The 22265-nt window shown below is 47.4% G+C and overlaps 1 protein-coding gene across 2 annotated transcripts in view; it reads right to left on the reverse strand.

Annotated features, from left to right (window-relative positions):
- Nucleotides 1-2593, reverse strand: part of LOC119353827 (DNA mismatch repair protein MSH4-like) — a 10984-nt gene extending 8391 nt beyond the window's left edge. The window contains exons 1-4 of one of the 2 annotated variants that reach the window (XM_037620514.1): nucleotides 2352-2593; nucleotides 1185-1388; nucleotides 1066-1101; nucleotides 856-968 (exon numbers count right to left, since the gene is read on the reverse strand). In XM_037620514.1, the coding sequence (XP_037476411.1) occupies nucleotides 856-968; nucleotides 1066-1101; nucleotides 1185-1388; nucleotides 2352-2468 (470 nt within the window). In that variant the 5' untranslated portion in view covers nucleotides 2469-2593. The remainder of the gene's footprint in view (nucleotides 1-855; nucleotides 969-1065; nucleotides 1102-1184; nucleotides 1389-2351) is intronic. The other variant, XM_037620515.1, reaches the window with a different exon arrangement.
- Nucleotides 2594-22265: the final 19672 nt, after the last annotated feature.

Below are 22265 nucleotides of genomic sequence, written 5' to 3' on the forward strand. Positions count from 1 at the left end.
TCTGATTGGGCCACGGCGGATCTGTTCTACTTGCTGGTGTGTGAGATGTGGCGGACATCATTGAGACATGTGTGACGCGTATCAGCCCACAGCGCCATTGATTTGCTGCCTCCAATGTAGGAATGTGATGTCCCAACTCTGCCCTTCTTTGTGGAGATGGCTTCTCTATTTCTATGGTGAGGGTTTGGTAGGTTTGTTGCGCAGATGGCATTGAGGCCGGGGGTTGTTAGGTTGCGTCGGTTGTAATGTATGTCTAGCGGCAGTCGGTTGTGGTCATGTCTCGAGTGGTCAGTTGTGCTGCCTGGTCCCAGGCTTGTGTAAATTATATTTTTTCTATCAATGCATCAAGGCACAAGCTTGTGTTTTCTCGAAAAAATGTTCGATTTTTTTTTCTTCAATTGCTCATGGAGTTTGAGCTTGAATATTGCATTCCTTTAAATGAATCATGCAGCAATCAATTTTCAGGACCATTATCTAAAATGAGTATCGTCAACTGAAGGTGAAAGTGTTAGGACAAGACCACTATCAAATGGTGCAAACATCAAGAAAAGAGCTGTAACTAAATCTGGAAACACATGCACTTTCCGAAATTAGTTAACTATTCATAGAGTTGTAATTAGTTGTCTTGATCCAGCCATAGATTAAACTCAATAATAAGGTCATAAATATGGCAGCTTGGTTCATAGTGATGGTATACAATAGTAACTTGGGTCAGACTGATACTTGATACAATGCTGTATTATATGCATGGGAGACATGTCATGACAAATTCACTCCCATTGGTGTGGGTTAATCATGAAGAGGGAAAAGTTCAAACTAATGATGTCTTGACTCTCAAGTGTTGAGCATATTTACCACTTAATTGTTGCAGAGGCCGCAGCAAGACAAAGATAGTACTGCTTGCAGTAAGTATCCAAACCAAGTGCAGATGGGTCTCTAGCCGACAGATTTTTTACCATAACCGCCCCCTTACAGATAAAGGGAACATGAGTGATATTAAGGGGTCTCATTCACCCGATAACTGAAAGAATAGATGTCCCAGTAAGTGAAAACAAAACATAATACCTTGGTATCATCAAAGCAACCACGTGCCATTGTGACCTACAAAGTGAGCTTTTCTTAGAGTAGAACGCTATTATTCTTTCCTTCTGTAAAATATAGATAAAATGTCATAAGAGTATCACCTTTTTGCTTGCTTGGTAATTTTTATCAACCAGCTCTGAAACCCCAACCATACCATCTGCCGCGGTTTTATTTGGGGGCACAATTACAGTATTCGGATCATAGAAATGCAGTAGTGTCTTCGTATTATGGTATGAACAGCTCGTCTCGATATACTGAGATAGGTGCAGTGAGGCTGATCTCAAATCAAATGCCGCAACACCAACCTATAACATTTTTTTTTCTGTAAACAAATTCTGGCAAAGTAGCAAAACTGTATCTGTTCATGAATTTGAAGATGAAGACCGGCTTTCTCTGCTTTGCTTTTACTAGAGTTTCCTTTATTTGCCAACATTAGATTCATTACTATATCAGCCTAAGGTGCACTTCAATTCTATATATCCACTCATAAAAAAACACAAATGTCCAACACTTGCAGGTGCAGCAACCAATTATGTGACATGGGATGCGGTGAACACACAAAAGATCCCTCTAAAAATAGAAGATACATTTTACGCCTGGGTATCGAATTTTAATTTGGTGATGTGTATGGAGGTCAGAAAATGCTGTTTGTAAATAAACAGTCAGACAAACGCCCAAAAATGAACTATACGGACAAAGGAAATCATTTTAGTTACATACTATCCATATACTTATGTGTCCCAAACATAAAACGTCTTATATTAAGTTGCAGAAGGAGTAGTTCATAGGAGATTATCTCTGTGGCGGTTAAACAGAATATCAGTCAAAGCAAATGAAATCAAATAGGGTCTGCATTTCTGGACGGAGATTAGAGCAACTTCTAGGAATTACCGCCCAAATCTGTTTATGAGTTACTGCAACATCAGGAAAGTACTAAAAATTTGCTCGCCAGGTGCGGGTGCAGTTTACATCATATCACACGGTTTCGAATTCGATTCAGTCGGAACGGCAAATGCAGCAGAAGAGCTATCGTGCAGCAATCGTCCTGAAACTAATCGTCGATCCAAAAACCCTCCAAACCCTAAACAAATCACCAGCCGGAAGATTTTGAGCAATACCAACCCGAAGTAATCCCTTCGATTCAATCCGCGGCAATCCCGGGAAGACACGGAGTCGGGCGGGGCACTGAGATGGGGACGTTCGAAATGGAAGGCACGGGGGCGAAATCGACGACCCGACTAACCAATGCGGGGGGTTTAAGGCGTCACCTCCTTGGCTCGGTTCTCGATGAGGCCGATCACGAAGCTCGATCGATCGCCGGCGACGGCGCCGGCGACGCCGCCGCCCCCAACCCCTCCTCCTACTCCGGCAGCGCCCTCCTCCATCTCCTGCGCCGAACCCTGGAAGGATGCAACCACGGCTGCTAGCTGGTGTGTGCGTGCGGACGTGTCTGCGCGTAGCAGCGAGGAGAGCGTTCGGTCGCTTCCGTTTTCTCTACACGGCCTGCGGCGGGGCCTGAGGAAGTGACGAAGAGGGCGAGATTTGTGAGGCTGAGCTCGTGGTCCCGGATTAAGCGTTGTTGTTTTTACTACTGAGCCGGTATATTATCTTGAAATTTACAAAGTTACTGTAGGCATCTCATTGAAAATCTTGAAATAAATTCAGCAATAAATACGAGCACTAGAACTTTACTCTGATGGGTTAGGAATACCCTCTAACCATCCAACCACAGGTTGGTTTGCGTTCCGGATTAAGTGTTAGGGGATCTGCTACCTGAACAAAGTATTAAGGTTAAGAACAACTCCAATGAGGTGACTCATTTTGTCCGCGGCCGTCGTTTGGGTCGGCGCGGACAAAAGAAGCGGCCCAACGCGTTGACCCATACCCAAAATCGCGTCCGCACCGATGAATTTGCGGCCCAAATTTGCGCCCCAAATGCGTCGACGCGGACGTGGAACAGACGCCTCGCGCGCCTTCTCGCTGTTCGTCGCGTCCCCACCTGGCGGCCGTCCAACTTCGATGGTCAACATTATTTATGACGACCGCCCACCTTGGGCCCACGCGTCAGTGACGGCGGTCGTCTTTTTTTAAGCCGGGCGTGCGGCAGGGCCGTCCTTATCCACTGCCACTCGCCCCCGTCCCAATCTGGCCACCCCTGCCCCCACGCCGGCGACAACCCTAACCACCACCAGCATGAGCTTCTTCTCCGGCATCGGCGACAGCGGCAAGGGCAAGGCCCCCGCCCGCCATTCCCCCTCCCTCCTCGCCCTTCCTGCGCCGCCGCGCGCTCCTCGGCAGAGGCGACGCATCAATGTGCCGGTGCACCAGTCCGAGTGGCACTGGCAGCACCGTGTGCCTCTGCCGTACCCCGACGCGACGCTGCCTCATGACTGGCATTGGATCCGGAGAGGATCCCAGTGCCGGTGGCGCCGCGGACGGCGAGGGCCCATGCGGAGGAGGTGCGGCGTCGGCGGGCGTTGCTGACGCCGGAGCAGCGCGCCTTACCGCACTACGCCACCGACTCGCCCTACTGGGCTCGATGGTTCGCCTTCAAGCACGAGGAGGCGAGGCGACACGGCGTCCGTGGCGTCGAGCGCAGCCTGCCGCCGCCCCCGCTCGTTGTCCGCGACGAGGACCAGGAGGCCGAGGCCACCTACTAGGCGGCCATTAAGGAGAGCGAGGAGGAGGAGCGGTGGAGGGAGGCGGATGATGCGGCTTTTCAGGCTGCCATGGCGGAGGCCATGGCCCTCTCCACGGGAGGCGACTGCGTCGTGCCGCCGGTGACCCCGCCGTCCCCGCCCAAAGCCGAGCCGGAGGAGCCGGTCCCCCTCGAGTGCTACTCCTGGACCGGAGTAGTGCGCGAGTGGGTCAGCGCTCCACCGATCTGGCTCGGGGCGACGGAGAAGCAGGAGGCGGCCTACCTCGACCACTGGCGTCGCGTTCGGCTGGCCGAGGAGCGCCGGGAGGGCGAGCGCTTGCAGATGCTCGAGCGCGAGGCTGAAGAGGAGGCAGCGGCGGTGCAGCCCGACATCCCCACCCTTTGGAACACGGCGCTCCCCTGGGTCGGCCCTGCACCGACGTTGATCGACCTCACCAGCCCCGGCGCAGACGCCTAGGGCTGCGCGTCGTCTAGTTTTTAGTATTTTATGTTAATTATTGTAATGTGGAATTTTGCCGGCCTTCGTGACCGACTTTTATGTTTAATTAAATGCATGTTAAAAAAATTGACACGCCGACAAAATGGGTCGGGCCAGCGTTGGGCGCTCGCGCCGACCTAAACACGGCGCCGGACGTTTGTGTCCGCCGGGCCGACCCAAACGGATAAAAAGCGAACAAAAGCACCGTCCATTTGGGTCGGTCCGTTGGAGTTGCTCTAATCCCTCGACAAATTTGACATTTTGAAACTGGGAGAAGGTTTAAGGGATTATAAGGGCACTTCAATAGGTCAACCCAAACAGATAAGCAATGTGTCCTTTTTTTGTCTTTTTCGATTGTTAGTGTGGGCGGCGGCCGTTCTTTGTACACATTTTTTTGTACAATGTGTTCAATCCGTCGACCCATTTGGTCTGCCTTGGTCGATTTTTTCAACAAACATATTTTTATCATCAAATGTAGTAGGTAGATAGCAAAATGAAGTTTTTTCTCTTTTGCATAGTCCCATGTGCCATGTCAGCATACAACATTGCGCCAAAATAATCGAATCTCGGTCATGGTTCATGCATCTCAGGCATAATTATGCAAAACGAACAAAATAAGATGATCACGCATCTCACTCGAACATTATCGGGTGCTTCTTCTTAAGCCATACCTTTTTTTCTTGCGGACATCTTGCTCAAGTCGGCCCCCGCAATCTCCACTTCCTTCGAGATTGGCGCGAGCTCTATCTCCTTGGCTCTTTGTTAGGGCATATCTCTTTAAGTGGTTTTGGTGTTTGATGACAATGCATTTGCGGACTAATCGTATGCGTTGAGCATTTCAGATATTCATTCATTGGCACGAGGCGATTTATTCCCCTCAGAGCTCAAAGTGAAGACGGTGTAGTTCTCTTTCGTTTCTGTTTTGGTGGACTTGAGTCGTAGGAGATACCGTTCTATCAAGAGGGGGTTCGTATTGGAAAGGCTAGGGTGTAATCAACATGTAAACATCTCTTCCGCACCCCCAGCTCCCCTCATCCTTGGAGTATACTTGTTATCGTAGAAGTGGCATAAGGGAGGCGCCAACGGTAGTACCGCGGCCTAGAGTGCCAGTACGACTGAAAGCCACAAGCGGTAGTACCGTTGTCTCACAGCGGTAGCACGGCTCCGGTTCCGCGCTAGTACCGCCTCGACTCGAGACCTGCATGTCTCGTGTCGGGCTCAGCGGCAGTAGCAGCGGCAGTAGGAGCGGTAGTACCGCTTTTAAGCGGTAGTACCTCACCTACTACCACCACTGTTTACGTAATCTGTGAGTCACGGGGACTCAGCAATCTCACACCCTCGCGATCAAGACTATTTAAGCTTATAGATAGGGTAAAGGTATGAGGTGGAGCTGCAACAAGCACTAGCAAATATGGTGGCTAACATACGCAAATGAGAGCGAGAAGAGAAGGCAAAAGCACGGTCGATAAACTATGATCAAGAAGTGATCCTAGAACAACCTACGTTCAAGCATAACTCGAGACCGTGTTCTCTTTCTGGACTCCGCCGAAAAGAGACCATCACGGCCACACTCTATGTTGATTCATTTTAATTAAGTTAAGTTTCAGGTTATCTACAACTGGACATTAACAAATTCCCATCTGCCCATAACCGCGGGCACGGCTTTCGAAAGATCAAATCCCTGCAGGGGTGTCCCAACTTAGCCCATCACAAGCTCTCACGGTCAACGAAGGATATTCCATCTCCCAAGACAATCCGATCAGACTCGGAATCCCGGTTACAAGACATCTCGACAATGGTAAAACAAGTCCAGCAAAGCCACCCGAATGTGCCGACAAATCCCGATAGGAGATGCACATATCTCGTTCTCAGGGCACACCAGATAAGCAATCCGTACAACTAAAACCAACCCTCGAGTTTCCCCGAGGTGGCGCTGCAAGGGGCTCTAGTTTGGACCAACACTCAGAGGAGCACTAGCCCGGGGGTTTAAATAAAGATGACCCTCGGGCTCCGGAAATCCAAGGGAAAAAGAGGCTAGGTGGCAAATGGTAAAACCAATGTTGGGCATTGCTGGAGGAGTTTTATTCAAGGTGAACTGTCAAGGGGTTCCCATTATAACCCAACCGTGTAAGGAATGCAAAATCAAGGAACATAACACCGGTATGACGGAAACTAGGGCGGCAAGAGTGGAACAAAACACCAGGCATAAGGCCGAGCCTTCCACCCTTTACCAAGTATGTAGATGCATTAAAATAGACAAGATATAATAATGATATCCCAACAAAAAAACATGTTCCAACAAGGAACAAACTCCAATCTTCACCTGCAACTAGCAACGCTATAAGAGGGGTTGAGCAAAGCGGTAACATAGCCAAACAACGGTTTGCTAGGACAAGGTGGGTTAGAGGTTTGACATGGCAATATGGGAGGCATGATAAGCAAGTGGTAGGTATCGTAGCATAGGCATAGCAAAAGAGCGAGCATCTAGCAAGCAAAGATAGAAATGATTTCGAGGGTATGGTCATCTTGCCTGCAAAGTTCTCCGAGTTAACGTTAACTTGATCCTCGTAAGCGTACTCAACGGGCTCCTCGATCACGTACTCGTCTCCCGACTCTACCCAAAGCAAGAACACAAGCAAATGGAGACACAATCAACCACGTGCAATGCACAAGCAACATAATGCAAAACATGGCATGATATGCGGGATGTGATATGCGATGCATATGCATGTTTCGGAAAGGAAAGATTGAACCTGGCCTCAACTTGGAAAACCAAGAGTGCCACTAGAAATATGAGTTGATTTCGGTCGAAATCGATATAAAGATCACCGAAATCGGATGCACGGTTTGCAAATGACAAGCAAAACAAATATGGCACCGATCTACGATTAACAGCACGAGGCCATCTAAATGTATCAAGAACAACAAGCTACTGCACTCTAACATGACAACAAATCACATGGCAGGGATCCACTCAAGATGCTTGACAAAAGATGAACACTGAACTACGGCTAACTCACTCAATAGCAGGTTCAAACAAGCATGTCAAAAGTGCAAAAGATAATAGGTTACAGACTTAGTGAAAATAACATGTCAGGAATTTAACATCAGGAAACAATGATTAGAGCAAGATAACAACATGCTACAGGAACATATCATGGCAAAGCAAGGCATGACAGGAAGCTACTCAAAGCATACAACAAAAGTCCCTTACTGACCTTAAGCTAAAAGGGATCAGAAAATACAATGGCATCCATGTGAACTTAGCAATTATCGTTAAAAGATTCAGACTTAGTAGAAAACTGGAACATGGCAGAACAGATATTGAGTAGGCATGTTTACGAACTCGATGCACTCACCACAAGGCATTGCATGACAAACTAAGCATACACCCAGCAAGTAGACATGGCATAGAAGCTAAACATGGCAAGAACAACCTCATAGCATGCATGGATCAACTACAACAAGCTCGGCAAAAATGCTTAACATGTAAACAATCTGCCAGGAACATTTTATAGCAAAAGTAGAGCTCGATTGAGTCAAGCTAGCGTGTTCCATAATTGCAAACAAAGACATGGATGGATAGAGCACAACAATATCTCAAAACATCCTTACTGATCATGCTCAAAAGAGGCATGGATCACTCTGTAGCAACAAGAATACATGGCATAAAAATATTAACAGGGCAAAGACTTAGAAGATTTCTAAGTCCCTGAAATTAGCAAAATCATGAGGGCTACTTTGCATGCTTGTGCTAGTCACCACAGAGATCATAAAAATACATGGCATACACCCCTGTAAAGATGGCATGGCATACTTCAAAACTCATGTAGGGCTCAAGTTCATAGGAGGCACACATCAATCATGGCAAAAATGACAAAAGTCCAAACTCTGCTAAGAATTTGAAACTAATATAAACTAGCACTCTTGCAACAGAATTTAGGGCATCAAGATGAGCTCAAATGAACATGGTTCAATGGAATGAAATGAAGTACTCGTCGAGACGAACAATTTGATATGCTACACGCCCGAAACGGAGCCACAGATGCAGAGTTATGGCATGATGAACAATGCATAAAAATACTAGGGTTAGGGCAAAAAGTCAACCCGAGTTTCCAGATCTGGATCCGGATCGTGGTACTGTAGCGGCGCGGAACCCGAGGTTCAACGGAGGTGATCGCCGGAGGACTTGCAGGAGGGAGAGGGGCGGCTGGCCGGAGCTCGGGACGACGACGGGAAGGAGCTGCGTCCACCGCGAGGCGAGCCGCGAGGGGGAGGCGACGGGTGGCGGTGACCGGCGAAGAGCGAGGCGGCGGGGTCGCCGGCGTCGGTGGGCGGCGGCGGAGGAGAGGCGAGGAGGCGCGCGGGGGCTCGGCCCGGTTGGCGGCGGGGAGGGCCGGCGATGGGCCTGGCGGGCCCGCGCGGTCGGTGGCGAAGTGGGGCGCCCGCGGGGACACATGGCGCTATCCGGTTGGCGGCGACGAGAGCTTCCGGCGCAGCCCGGACATGTCCGACGCGCGGATGAGGAGCGGGGCTAGGGTTAGGGTGGAATGACCCGAGATTTTCGGGGAAGAGACCTTTTTATAGGTAGGAGGAGCTAGGAGGCTCCAAATTGAGCACGGTTTTCGGCCACGCGATCGTGATCGAACAATCTAGATGATGGAGGAGGTTTAGGTGGGTTTTGAGCCACTTTGGAGGGGTGTTGGGCTGCAACAACCACGAGGCCTTCTCGGCTCCTCGGTTAACTGTTGGAGTATCAAACGAAGTCCAAATGGCACGAAATTTGATAGGCGGTCTACCGGTAGTAAACCAAGGCCTCTTGGCAAGTCTTGGTCCTATACGAGAACGTTTAATACCCACACACGAAAAGAGGTAAAAGGGGACACCGGAGGACATAAGAGCGCCGGAATGCAAAACGGACAACGGGGAAAAAGCTCGGATGCATGAGATGAACACGTATGCAAATGCGATGCACATGATGACATGATATGAAATGCATGATAAATACAAAAGCACACGGAGACAAAACCCGACAACGAGGAAATAACATAACTTAGTGCCGAAAATGGCAAGAGTTGGAATACAAATATGGCAAGTTACATACGGGGTGTTACAACACTCCACCACTACGAAAGGATCTCGTCCCGAGATCTAGGACTGGAAAAACTCCGGGTACTCATAACGGAGGTGGTCCTCGCGTTCCCAGGTGGCTTCACGGTCGGAATGATGTGACCACTTAACTTTCAGGAATTTGATAGACTTGTTGCGAGTCTTGCGCTCAGTTTCTTCAAGAATAGCAACGGGATGCTCATGATAAGACATGTCTTCTTGGAGATCAATCTCTTCAAAGTTGATGGTGCAGTCAGGAGTCTGGAAACACTTGCAGAGTTGAGACACGTGAAACACGACGTGCACATTTGCAAAGTTGGACGGAAGCTCAAGTTGATAGGCGAGATTGCCTCTTTTGCCAATGATCTTGAAAGGACCCACGTATCTAGGGGCAAGCTTCCCTTTGATACCGAAGCGACGAGTACCTTTCATTGGAGAGACGCGGAGGTAGACATGGTCTCCGATCTCGAAAGCCAAGTCACGATGTTTGCTATCATAGTAACTCTTCTGGCACGATTGCATGGATTTGAGATTTTCACGAATGACTTTGCACATTTCTTCAGCCTCTGTGATCAAGTCATTGCCAAGAAGTTGACGCTCACCAGTCTTTGATCAATTAAGAGGAGTACGACACTTCCTGCCATAGAGTATCTCGAATGGGGCCTTGCCCGAACTCGCTTGGAAGCTGTTGTTGTAGGAGAACTCGGCATATGGAAGACAATCTTCCCACTTCATACCGAAATAAATGACACATGCCCTAAGCATATCTTCAAGAATTTGATTGACTCACTCGACTTGGCCACTGGTTTGAGGATGAAAAGCTGTGCTGAAGCGAATGTTGGTGCCCATGGCCTTCTGAAAAGAATCCCAGAACTTAGAGGTAAAGATGCTGCCACAATCTGACGATATCAACTGCGGAATGCCGTGCAGAGAGACAACCCTGGCGGTATATAGCTCTGCCAACTGAGCTGCTGTGATAGATTCTTTGATAGGAAGAAAATGAGCCACTTTGGTGAGCTTGTCGATGACAACAAAGATAGCATCATTGCCACGCTTGGACTTTGGAAATCCAGTCACAAAGTCCATCTCAATATGGTCAAACTTCCATTCTGGAATGGCAAGAGGTTGTAGGAGACCAGCTGGTCATTAGTGTTCTGCTTTCACTCTTCTGCAGACATCACATTCATTCACGAACTGAGCAATCTCGCGCTTCATTCGAGTCCACCAATACGACTGCTTGAGGTCCTGGTACATCTTTGTACTTCCAGGGTGAATGGAGAGGAGTGAATTGTGAGCCTCGTTCATAATGACTTTACGAAGGTCACCTTTAGGAACAACAATGCGATCCTCGAAGAACAGAGTATCCTTGTCATCAAGAAGATAACACTTGTACTTGGGTTGACTCTTGGCAATCCCAATCTTCACCTTCTTCACCATAGCATCAAGAAGTTGAGCCTCGCAAATCTGATCTTCCAAAGTAGGAGAGACTTGGAGGTTGGCAAGGAATCCTTGAGGAACAACTTGGAGATTTAGTTTGCGGAAGGCTTCACGAAGCTCTGGTTGGTAAGGCTTGAGAATCAAACTATTGCAGTAAGCCTTCCTGCTCAATGCGTCAGCAATTACATTGGCCTTGCCTGGAGTATATTCAATACTCGGATTATACTCTTGAATCATTTTGACCTAACGAGTCTGCCTGAGGTTGAGGTTGGGCTGAGTGAAGATGTACTTGAGACTCTTGTGATCAGTGAAGATGTCCACTTTTCTTCCCAACAAGAGATGTCTCCATGTTAAAAGAGCATGGACGACTGCCGCCAACTCGAGGTCGTGAGTGGGGTAGTTCTTTTCATTGGGCTTCAAATGGCGAGATGTATAGGCCACAACTTTCTTCTCTTGCATCAACATTGCACCAAGACCTTGAAGGGAAGCATCATAGAAGACCTCGAACGGTTTGGATTCATCAGGAGGAGTCAGAACTGGAGCAGTGACTAACTTCTCTTTTAGGGTGTTGAAAGCGACGTCACATTCAGGCGACCAAACATACTTCACATGCTTCTGGAGAAGGTTGGAAAGAGGCTTCATGATCTTAGAGAAGTTCTCAACGAACCTTCGACAATAGCTTGTGAGCCCAAGGAAGCTGCGGAGTTGCTTCACATTCTGAGGTGGTTCCCAATTCACAATTGCAGACACCTTCTCAGGATTAATAGCTATGCCCTTGGCAGAGATGATATGCCCAAGGTAGAGAACCTCATCGAGCCAAAACTCGCACTTTGAAAACTCCGCATAGAACTGATGTTCTCTGAGTTTATCCAGCACCAACTTAAGTGCTTGGCATGATCCTCCTTGTTCTTGGAAAAGACCAAAATGTCATCGAGGTAGACCAAGACGAAGTCATCTGTGTAGGCGTTGAAGATGAAGTTCATCATGCGGGAGAATGTTGGAGGAGCATTGACAAGGCCGAAAGACATGACAGCGTATTCATATGAACCATAGCTTGTTCTGAATGTTGTCTTGGGGATATCTTCTTCACGAATGCGAATCTGATGATAGCCCATATGGAGATCAAGCTTGGAGAATACTTGGGCACCTTTGAGTTGTTCGAAAAGCTCATTGATGTTGGGAAGTGGGTACTTGTTCTTTATGGTCTTCTTGTTCAATGGACGGTAGTCAACACAAAGTCGGTCTGTTCCATCCTTCTTCTTGACAAAAAGAACACCACAACCCCATGGAGAAGAACTTGGTCGGATGAGACCCATTCACTCTTGAATATCGAGTTGTTTCTTTAGCTCCTTCAACTCTTCAGGTCCAAGCTTGTAAAGACGTTTGCAAACAGGTTCCGTGCCAGGCTCAAGATCGATGACGAATTCAACTGGCCGGTACGGAGGCATTCCTGGAAGCTCTTCTGGAAAGATGTCTTGATATTCGCAAACGACTGGAATCTGAGAGATGGCATCCAGCTCGCCCTTCTCGTTGAGAGAAAATAGTCGAATGGTATCATCACGAGCGGCAAAGACGATTACATCCTCAGATGAATGTGTCAATTGAATCTGCCTGGCAGCACAATCAAGCTGAGCCTTGTGCTTAGAAAGCCAGTCCATTCTGAGAATAAGATCAATATCCGAGTCACCAAGGACATTAGGAGAAGACAAGAACTTATAGTCGCCCAACGTGATAGAGACATCGGGAACGAAAACTCAAGAAGTCATTTGTCGGGCCGGAGAAACAATAGCCAAAGGTCTCGGCAAAACTTGAGTAACCAAATCATGCTTAGATGCAAAAGGTCTCAAGATGAAACAATGCGATGCACCAGTGTCAAAAAGAACTTTTGCAGGAATATCATTAACAGGAAGGTTACCCATAATCACATCTGACGAGTCCTCTGCCTGAGCTGCGTTCACCATGTTGACCTTTGCAAACTTGGGATTATGCTTGACCACTACGGTACTAGCAGATCTCACGGGAGGAGGAGGAAGACGCCTCTGATTGAAGCATTTGTTGGCATAGTGACCCTTCTGCTGACACTTGTTGCACGTGACCTCTGAAAGCGGACGGTGATACGGAGCACTTGATCTTGGAGCTTGAGACGAAGTCTTGTTCTGAAAGCCTGGGTTGGGTGGGTGGGAAGATCCATTGCCACCTTTGCTCTTCTGCTGATAAGGCTGACGGAATGGAGGAGGAGGAGGCAACCAATACTTTTGCTGCTTAGTTGCCACTTGAGTTGAGGAAGAAGGAGTTACCTCCCCGACTCGCTTCTTGGAAGCATCGCACTTGAGTTGAGAAGTCTCTTGTTTCAGTGCAATGTTGTAGAACTCATCGTACTTCCGCGGCTCAAAAAACACGAGAGCTAGTTGGAGATATTCTCTGACGCCACCTCTGAACTGATAAATCATGCTCTTCTTGTCAGGGACGTCTTGCTTAGCGAAACGAGCGAGCTTCTAGAACATGATGTTATACTGGTAAACAGACAAGCTGCCTTGCTTCAGGTTGCGGAACTCCTCACGCTTGCTCTCAACAACACTCTGAGGAATGTGGTGGGCTTTGGAGTCTTGACGGAATTCATCCCAGGTAATCACACGACCTCCTTTGGAATCTTTGTATTGCTGATACCACTCTACAGCTTGGTCTTTGAGTTGGAACGAGGCAAACTTGACACAGTCCTCAGGCCTGACGTTGCTGCACTCGAAATGCTTGCAGATATCCACGAGCCAATCATCAGCGTCTGTTGCCTCAACACAGTTACTGAAGGTCTTTGGCTGGTTAGCGAGGAACTGGTTGAGTGTAGCAAACTGATTCTGATTGTTGCCATGGCCTTGATTCCCTTTGTTGCGCTCTTGCAAGAGTTGCATGATCAGTTGCGTGTTTACATTGGTGTGACACCCCCAAAATTTCAACCTTGTTTTATTAATTAAAATTTTGCCAGGAAACTTAAACTTTTATTTTCTGGATTTTCTTTTGATTTCAGAGCCATTCTTTTCCTTATTATTATGGAGTTTTTTTACCCCAAGTGAAAACTTTCCAAATATATTATTGGACTTGCTTGCCCCTTCCAAGAAAAACATTCCCATTATCAGTGGATTTATTTGCATAACTATTTCTCTCTGAGCTTTATTCCTTAAAGTGGGTTTTCATTAGTTTTGGAGCTCTTTTTGAACTACAACCATTTGATAAATTTATCTAAAATTCCAACCAAAATTTTGAGATGTCATGTGATGTTTCTAAATCACTTTTATGCAAAAATATATTTCATTCATTGGATATTTTGACCCCTTCCCTTTTTTCAAATCTGGTCCAGTGGGCAATTTTGCACTACAACCTATTTAAATATTTCTTTAAAACTCCCACCAAAATTATGGGATGTTAATAGGAGTATTTTATTCAACTTTATGCAAAATCCCAGTTATATCCTTTGAAAAATTTGAGTGATTCAACCTCATTTCCATTCTGGTCCAACTTGATGATTTGTACTGCAACCATATTTTAACTTGCTCCTTTACCCATGATTCTTTTTCCTGCTTAAAGACCACCCTACAAAACCCTTATGTCCAGGAGAGTGGACCCATTGGAGGATTTTAAGTGCATGAAATGAGGCATTTTTCTTTCTGTCCAAAACAGAAGATTTGCAAAACTTGCACTAGCAAGTTTCTGGTTTTGCCCAAATGACCTTACCATCATCACCTACATCTAGAGAGACCTTGATCTGGAGATTTTGTCCACTCCAAGAGTTTCCTAGATGCCCTTGACATTCTGTCAAACACCTTGAGTGCATGGACAATTTTGGCATGATTTTAGTTTTGCACTGTGATCTTGCCCCTCTGGACATACTGGCATGTCCACTAAGCTCCTAACTGCCTCCAACCTAGACCTGCTAATCCCTAGCCCCACCCAAGCCACCTAGCCTGCCTTGGCATTTCGCCCAATGCTTGGCATGCACGCTCTGGGCGCGCACAGAGCGCACGTTTTTCACACGCGCACACCGAGCCGCCGCGTCCCACTGCCGCCACCCCCGCGCCCGTTCTGGCCTCTCCCCTCTCCCAGTCGTCGCGCCCGACCTTTCCCTCACCGCAGAGCCGCCTGGCCCCCACCCCTGACTCCTCGCAGCGCCGCTGCAGCGAGCCTTTTTGGCAGCACGCAGGTGTCGGCAATCGCCCCTGCCCAGGTCGGCACCACCCAAACCACCGCAGCGCGCCAGCTCGCCTCCTTGGACAGTGGAGAGTTTGTCGTTAGCCCCTGAAGCCAGCCGGCCATCACCACGTTGCCTCCGGCGACAGTAGCAAGCGCACCGTCGAGCTTATCCACGGCTACCGTCAGGAACCGACGCTGCCCTGCTATAAATAGCGCCCCGGCCTCCCTTGCACTCGTCAATAGCCTCAAGTCAACCGTAGCCAACTCCTCTCGCAGCAGTCTGACCGGAGGAGGTCGTCATCCTCGTCTCCGGCAAGCGCAGCCGCCGCCGCACTGCGGTTGGTTACTTCGCAGCCAGAGCCCCTCCGACCCCATACTCGCCGCCCTAGTCTTTCCTTGACCCAGCGGAGCCGTCTCATCCCTTAATTCCGATCGAGAGCCACCATAGACCGAATCCCCAAACCAACCCGAAACCTCCGTCCGCCTCGGAGCTCGCCGCCGGTGACCCTGTCCACCACTCCGGCAGTCGTGACCATCAAGAGGACCGCTAGCTCATGGGGAACCTATCCCCGTGCCTAGTACCCCGCGGGGAGTAGCCTTCCGCCGACTGGCATCGCCGGAGCTTGCCTCTGCTCCCTGGCCAGGAAAGCGGGAGGGAGGGGGATGAACCTGACAGCACGGGCCCCCCCTGTCTACGACCCTACGCTGTCGCGTGCCGTCTTAAGTGAAGGCGTACTCTTCTAGGTGCGTTTTCTCTGTTTCGAAGGCGTATTATGTATGAACCGTTTTCTTTTCTGTTTTATTTTAAAAACAGATTTTGACTGAAACTTTGACTGGCTATATGTTTTTAAATAAAACTCCAAATGAATTGATTCTTTTTCCTACCTCTCTCAAATTCCACCTAGTTTATTTTAAGATTTATTTCAAAAATAATTAGGACAACTTTTGGTACTGTTTTTAAAGCATGTGTTATTTGAATATTTCTTTTAAATAGGATTTTTGGAGAAGGAGAAGAGAACTTTCAAAAGTTTTGGAATGCACCCTGCCTCTCCACAACTTGAAGGCAAGCATTCTGAACCCTGGCATAATATTGTCTTGCGTTGTTGATACGGTTGCAACCCCATCTTGTCCCGGAGATTTCGTTATTCTATGCGATGATACAATCATAATGCATATTGATGATTTCATGCTGTTGGCATTTGATATGTTTGTGATAGAAATCCCCCTCATATGCCTCTCATGCCTACCGGGAAGGATCCGGGAAAGCCTCTGTCTTGGGTATACACGAGCTTGTCCCTCGTCGAGACGATTATGACCGGTGGGGCATGGGGAGGTATGATGAGTGGTGGTTCTATCTGATGGATGTGAAATATAATTCTTGAGCTAACCATGCAGGAATGCTTAAACCTCCCGAGTCGGCCGTAGATCGAGTCTTGTTCCAGTAACCCCCATACTTGTTTCGTGCTGCCACTTGTCCCTGTCGTAGGTAGGGTACGGTTCAGTAAGTTGTCAACCCCTGTCCTAGCACACACCGTACAGAGAGGCCATGGTGGAAGATACCGGCTGCATCCGGTAGGCATGCCACCTGGTCCGGGGGCATGGGTGTTTCCGGTTGGGACCGAGAGGGGGACACCCCTTAGAGCGCGCGATATAAGTTTGATCCCATGCTAAGCGAGGTTGTAGCCTCCCCACTCAGAGTTTTGCTTAACGGGTGTCAAGGGTGATTCCAGACACGAGTAAAGTTAAGCTGGTGTGTGCGAGTCAGGCGTGTTTTCGACTAAAAGACCGTAGACGGAATTAGTTCCGATGGACTAAAGGAATCCGTTACTCGAGGGTAAAGAGTACACCCTCTACAGAGATATATCTATTTGAATAGCCGTGTCCATGGTTAAGGACTACAGTCTGGGATGGGTCAAGTGTCGGTCTTAGTGTCGGTCTTCAGAGGAAAACTACTAAACCAGAACATTGATTATGACCTGTGACATATGATGATTATGATTATTATTATTGTGGACTAATCAATTGTATTATTTGAAATTAATGAGTATCCCTGGGACGGTTCCGCCTCCTGGATATTCACTGTGATTATTTTTATATATAAGCCCTTTATGTGGTGTCGCTCAGATGCCCGACTGTGGCATGCTTGTCATTTCATTTACTTATAAGCCCTATATGTGGTGTCGCACAGACGCCCGACTGTGGCATGCTTGTTATTCCTTTTATATACAAGCCCTTTATGTGGTGTCGCTCAGACGCCCGACTGAGGCATGCTTCATATTATTATCCTTTCGAGGCGTCGCTTTAGACACCCGATCGGTGCTTTCCATTTCTACTCCCTGATTGTTTACTCATGTTTTATTTGAATGATCTGCTTGCGTGCATCATGAACCTTATTTCATAACTGACGAAGTGATCATAGAATATTTCAAAACATGATTATCAGTGGCTATATTATACCTGTGTTCTTAATGTTTGCGAGTACATTCAAAGTACTCACTGGCTTGTCCCTGGCTATTGTCTTGGCCAGATTTCTTGCATGGAGAGGAGCGTTGTGATGACAGCCCCGGAACCTACACAATGGTGATAGTAGCCTCGCGAACATAGGAGTTATCCTAGTCAGCTGTTCCTGTGGGAAATGGAGTCCCATAGACGATGATGATCCGCAAACCGCTTCCGCCATCAACCACTAGAAACAAATTGTTATACCCATAAGCCATAATGGTCTTATACTACATATTATGTACCTTGCTTGGAATTTCTGTATCAAGTTGGTGCCTCATCAGCTAACCGTAATCCTGGGGCTGGTGAGCACAAGGGCTATTTTCTGGGAAATTTATATCCCGAAAATCCGGTCCTGACAATTGGTAGCGGCCATCACAGCTTGCCATGCCTCCGGAGGTGGAGGTGGTGGTGGCGGTTCAGGATTCTGACGCGTTGGAGGAGCCATCCTAAAGAGGGTGACATCCGTTAGCATCTTGACAGGCATATATTCAAGCTGAATCAAATGGATCGAAATTGCAACATATAGTCTTAACATCCGAACAAAATGAATGAATGAAATCCAATTGAAATGGTCACACTTCCATAAATTGAGAAGCCACTTAGATAGAGGTAGAAGAATAAACAACAAGGTATGGACAAGAACAAATACTTGGTGAGGATTACCCAATCACAAACCAAATATCCGCGGAAGAAATTCTAGAGCTACATGAATTCCCACCTATTAAACTCCCGAACCTTTCCGGTTATGCAATCAGGTGTTGGGGATACAGGGGAAGCATAATATCTCACCCAAAGCTAGCAAATCCTACATCCACCTATATCCATCCTTGAACACATAACCAAGAAACCTTCGAACATCATTTACCTCAACCTTCGTAAAGCATCCGTTATACGAGTTATGGCGATACTCCCGAACTCCCGCCCCAGTACTGGGTGGCGTCAAGGTTATCTCACCAACAACTGCATAAAAGAGATTTTCGATGTCGGCGAAACTCAGGTATTCCATAATTGCAACGATAAAATTGTGATGACAACACCTCGGAGCTCAACTCCCCGGGACACTGCCACAACCCCTAAATGTTAGGAGGCACCAAGAACAATGTTCTCGTCACAAAACCATCGGAACGATTCCAAGATACCCGCGTGATCCTAAATTTTTTTAGTGAAATTTGAGAAGAGAAGAGTCAAAACTCTACGTAGGACGCCTCACCAGAGCGACGAAGGGACCGAGGAGTAAAAAGAATCCTACTCTCCGATATATATAATCCTAAATGACTCAAAAACATTTTTCTAGACTCAACAACGCCAATGATTCGATCAAGTAGGGGGCTCCTAAGTTGGGGAAGGGTCTGATTACCAACTTGTAATGCCCACGATGCGGCTATATCTCCCACGTGTCGAAGCACGACTTAGAGGCATAACCGCATTGTAAGCAATGTCGCAAGTGGGGTAATCTTCACACAACCCATGTAATGAATAAGGAAAAAAGGTACATAGTTGGCTTACACTCGCCACGTCACACAATAGCATAAATATCATTACATTCATCCAGATACAATCAAGGTCTGACTACGGAACCAAAATAAAGAACAACCCCAAATGCAACAAAGTCCCCGATCGCCCCAACTGGGCACCACTACTGATCGTCTGGAAAGGAAACATAGTATCGTCCTGAGTCCTCATCGAACTCCCACTTGAGCTCAGTCGAATCTCCTGGAGCGGTATCATCGGTCCCTGCATCTGGTTTTGAAGTAATCTGTGAGTCACGGGGACTCAGCAATCTCACACCCTCGCGATCAAGACTATTTAAGCTTATAGGTAGGGTAAAGGTATGAGGTGGAGCTGCAGCAAGCACTAGCAAATATGGTGGCTAACATACGCAAATGAGAGCGAGAAGAGAAGGAAACAGCACGGTTGATAAACTATGATCAAGAAGTGATCCTAGAACAACCTACGTTCAAGCATAACTCGAGACCGTGTTCTCTTCCTGGACTCTGCCGAAAAGAGACCATCACGGCCACACACTCTGTTGATTCATTTTAATTAAGTTAAGTTTCAGGTTATCTACAACCGGACATTAACAAATTCCCAACTGCCCATAACCGCGGGCACGGCTTTCGAAAGATCAAATCCTTGCAGGGGTGTCCCAACTTAGCCCATCACAAGCTCTCATGGTCAACGAAGGATATTAGTTCTCCCAAGACAATCCGATCAGACTCGGAATCCCGGTTACAAGACATCTCGACAATGGTAAAACAAGTCCAGCAAAGCCACCCGAATGTGCCGACAAATCCCAATAGGAGCTGCACATATCTCGTTCTCAAGGCACACCGAATAAGCAATCCGTACAACTAAAACCAACCCTCGAGTTTCCCGAGGTGGCGCTACAAGGGGCTCTAGTTTGGACCAACACTCAGAGGGGCACTGGCCCGGGGGTTTAAATAAAGATGACCCTCAGGCTCCGGAAACCCAAGGGAAAAAGAGGCTAGGTGGCAAATGGTAAAACCAATGTTGGGCATTGCTGGAGGAGTTTTATTCAAGGCGAACTGTCAAGGGGTTCCCATTATAACCCAACCGTGTAAGGAACGCAAAATCAAGGAACATAACACTGGTATGACGGAAACTAGGGCGGCAAGAGTGGAACAAAACACCAGGCATAAGGCCGAGCCTTCCACCCTTTACCAAGTATATAGATGCATTAAAATAGACAAGATATAATAATGATATCCCAACAAAAAAACATGTTCCAACAAGGAACAAACTCCAATCTTCACCTGCAACTAGCAACGCTATAAGAGGGGCTGAGCAAAGCGGTAACATAGCCAAACAACGGTTTGCTAGGACAAAGTGGGTTAGAGGTTTGACATGGCAATATGGGAGGCATGATAAACAAGTGGTAGGTATCGTAGCATAGGCATAGCAAAAGAGCGAGCATCTAGCAAGCAAAGATAGAAATGATTTTGAGGTCATGGTCATCTTGCCTGCAAAGTTCTCCGAGTTGACGTTAACTTGATCCTCATAAGCGTACTCAACGGGATCCTCGATCACGTACTCGTCTCCCGGCTCTACCCAAAGCAAGAACACAAGCAAAGGGAGACACAATCAACCACGTGCAATGCACAAGCAACATGATGCAAAACATGGCATGATATGCGGGATGTGATATGCGATGCATATGCATGTTTCAGAAAGGAAAGATTGAACCTGGCCTCAACTTGGAAAACCAAGAGTGCCACTAGAAATATGAGTTGATTTCGGTCGAAATCGATATAAAGATCACCAGAATCGGATGCACGGTTTGCAAATGACAAGCAAAACAAATATGGCACCGATCTACGATTAACAGCACGAGGCCATCTAAATGCATCAAGAACAACAAGCTACTGCACTCTAACATGACAACAAATCACATGGCAGGGATCCACTCAAGATGCTTGACAAAAGATGAACACTGAACTACGGCTAATTCACTCAATAGCAGGTTCAAACAAGCATAGCAAAAGTGCAAAAGATAACAGGTTACAGACTTAGTGAAAATGACATGTCAGGTATTTAACATCAGGAAGCAATGTTTAGAGCAAGATAACAACATGCTATAGGAACATATCATGGCAAAGCAAGGCATGACAGGAAGCTACTCAAAGCATACAAGAAAAGTCCCCTACTGACCTTAAGCCAAAAGGGATCAGAAAATACAATGGCATCCATGTGAACATAGCAATTATCGTTAACAGATTCAGACTTAGTAGAAAACTGGAACATGGCAAAACAGATATTGAGTAGGCATGTTTACGAGCTCGATGCACTCACCACAAGGCATTGCATGTCAAACTAAGCATACACCCAGCAAGTAGACATGGCATAGAAGCTAAACATGGCAAGAACATCCTCATAGCATGCATGGATCAACTACAACAAGCTCGGCAAAAATGCTTAACATGTAAAGTAGAGCTCGATTGAGTCAAGCTAGGGTGCTCCATAATTTCAAACAAAGACATGGATGGATAGAGCACAATAATATCTACAAAACATCCTTACTGATCATGCTCAAAAGAGGCATGGATCACTCTGTAGCAACAAGAATACATGGCATAAAAATATTAACAAGGCAAAGACTTAGAACATTTCTAAGTCCCTGAAATCAGCAACATCATGAGGGCTACTTTGCATGCTTGTGCTAGTCACCACAGAGATCACAAAAATACATGGCATACACCCCTGTAAAGATGGCATGGCATACTTCAAAACTCATGTAGGGCTCAAGTTCATAGGAGGCACACATCAATCATGGCAAAAATGTCAAAAGTCCAAACTCTGCTAAGAATCTGAAACTAATATAAACTAGCACTCTTGCAACAGAATTTAGGGCATCAATATGAGCTCAAATGAACATGGTGCAATGGAATGAAATGAAGTAATCGTCGAGATGAACAATTTGATATGCTACTCGCCCGAAACGGAGCCACGGATGGAGAGTTATGGCATGATGAACAATGCATAAAAATACTAGGGTTATGGCAAAAAGTCAACCCGAGTTTCCAGATCTGGATCCGAATCGGGGTACTGTAGTGGTGCGGAACCCGAGGTTCAACAGAGGGGATCACCGGAGATGCGCCGGAGGGCTTGCCGGAGGGAGAGGGGCGGCTGGCCGGAGCTCGGGACGACGCCGGGAAGGAGCTGCGTCCACCGCGGCGGCGAGCCGCGAGGGGGAGGCGACGGGCGGTGGCGACCGGCGAAGAGCGAGGCGGCGGGGTCGCCGGCATCGGTGGGTGGCAGCGCGGCGGAGGAGGAGAGGCAAGGAGGCGCGCGGGGGCT

This window comes from Triticum dicoccoides, chromosome 2A, assembly GCF_002162155.2.
Source record: "Triticum dicoccoides isolate Atlit2015 ecotype Zavitan chromosome 2A, WEW_v2.0, whole genome shotgun sequence".
Classification (NCBI taxonomy): domain Eukaryota; kingdom Viridiplantae; phylum Streptophyta; class Magnoliopsida; order Poales; family Poaceae; genus Triticum; species Triticum dicoccoides.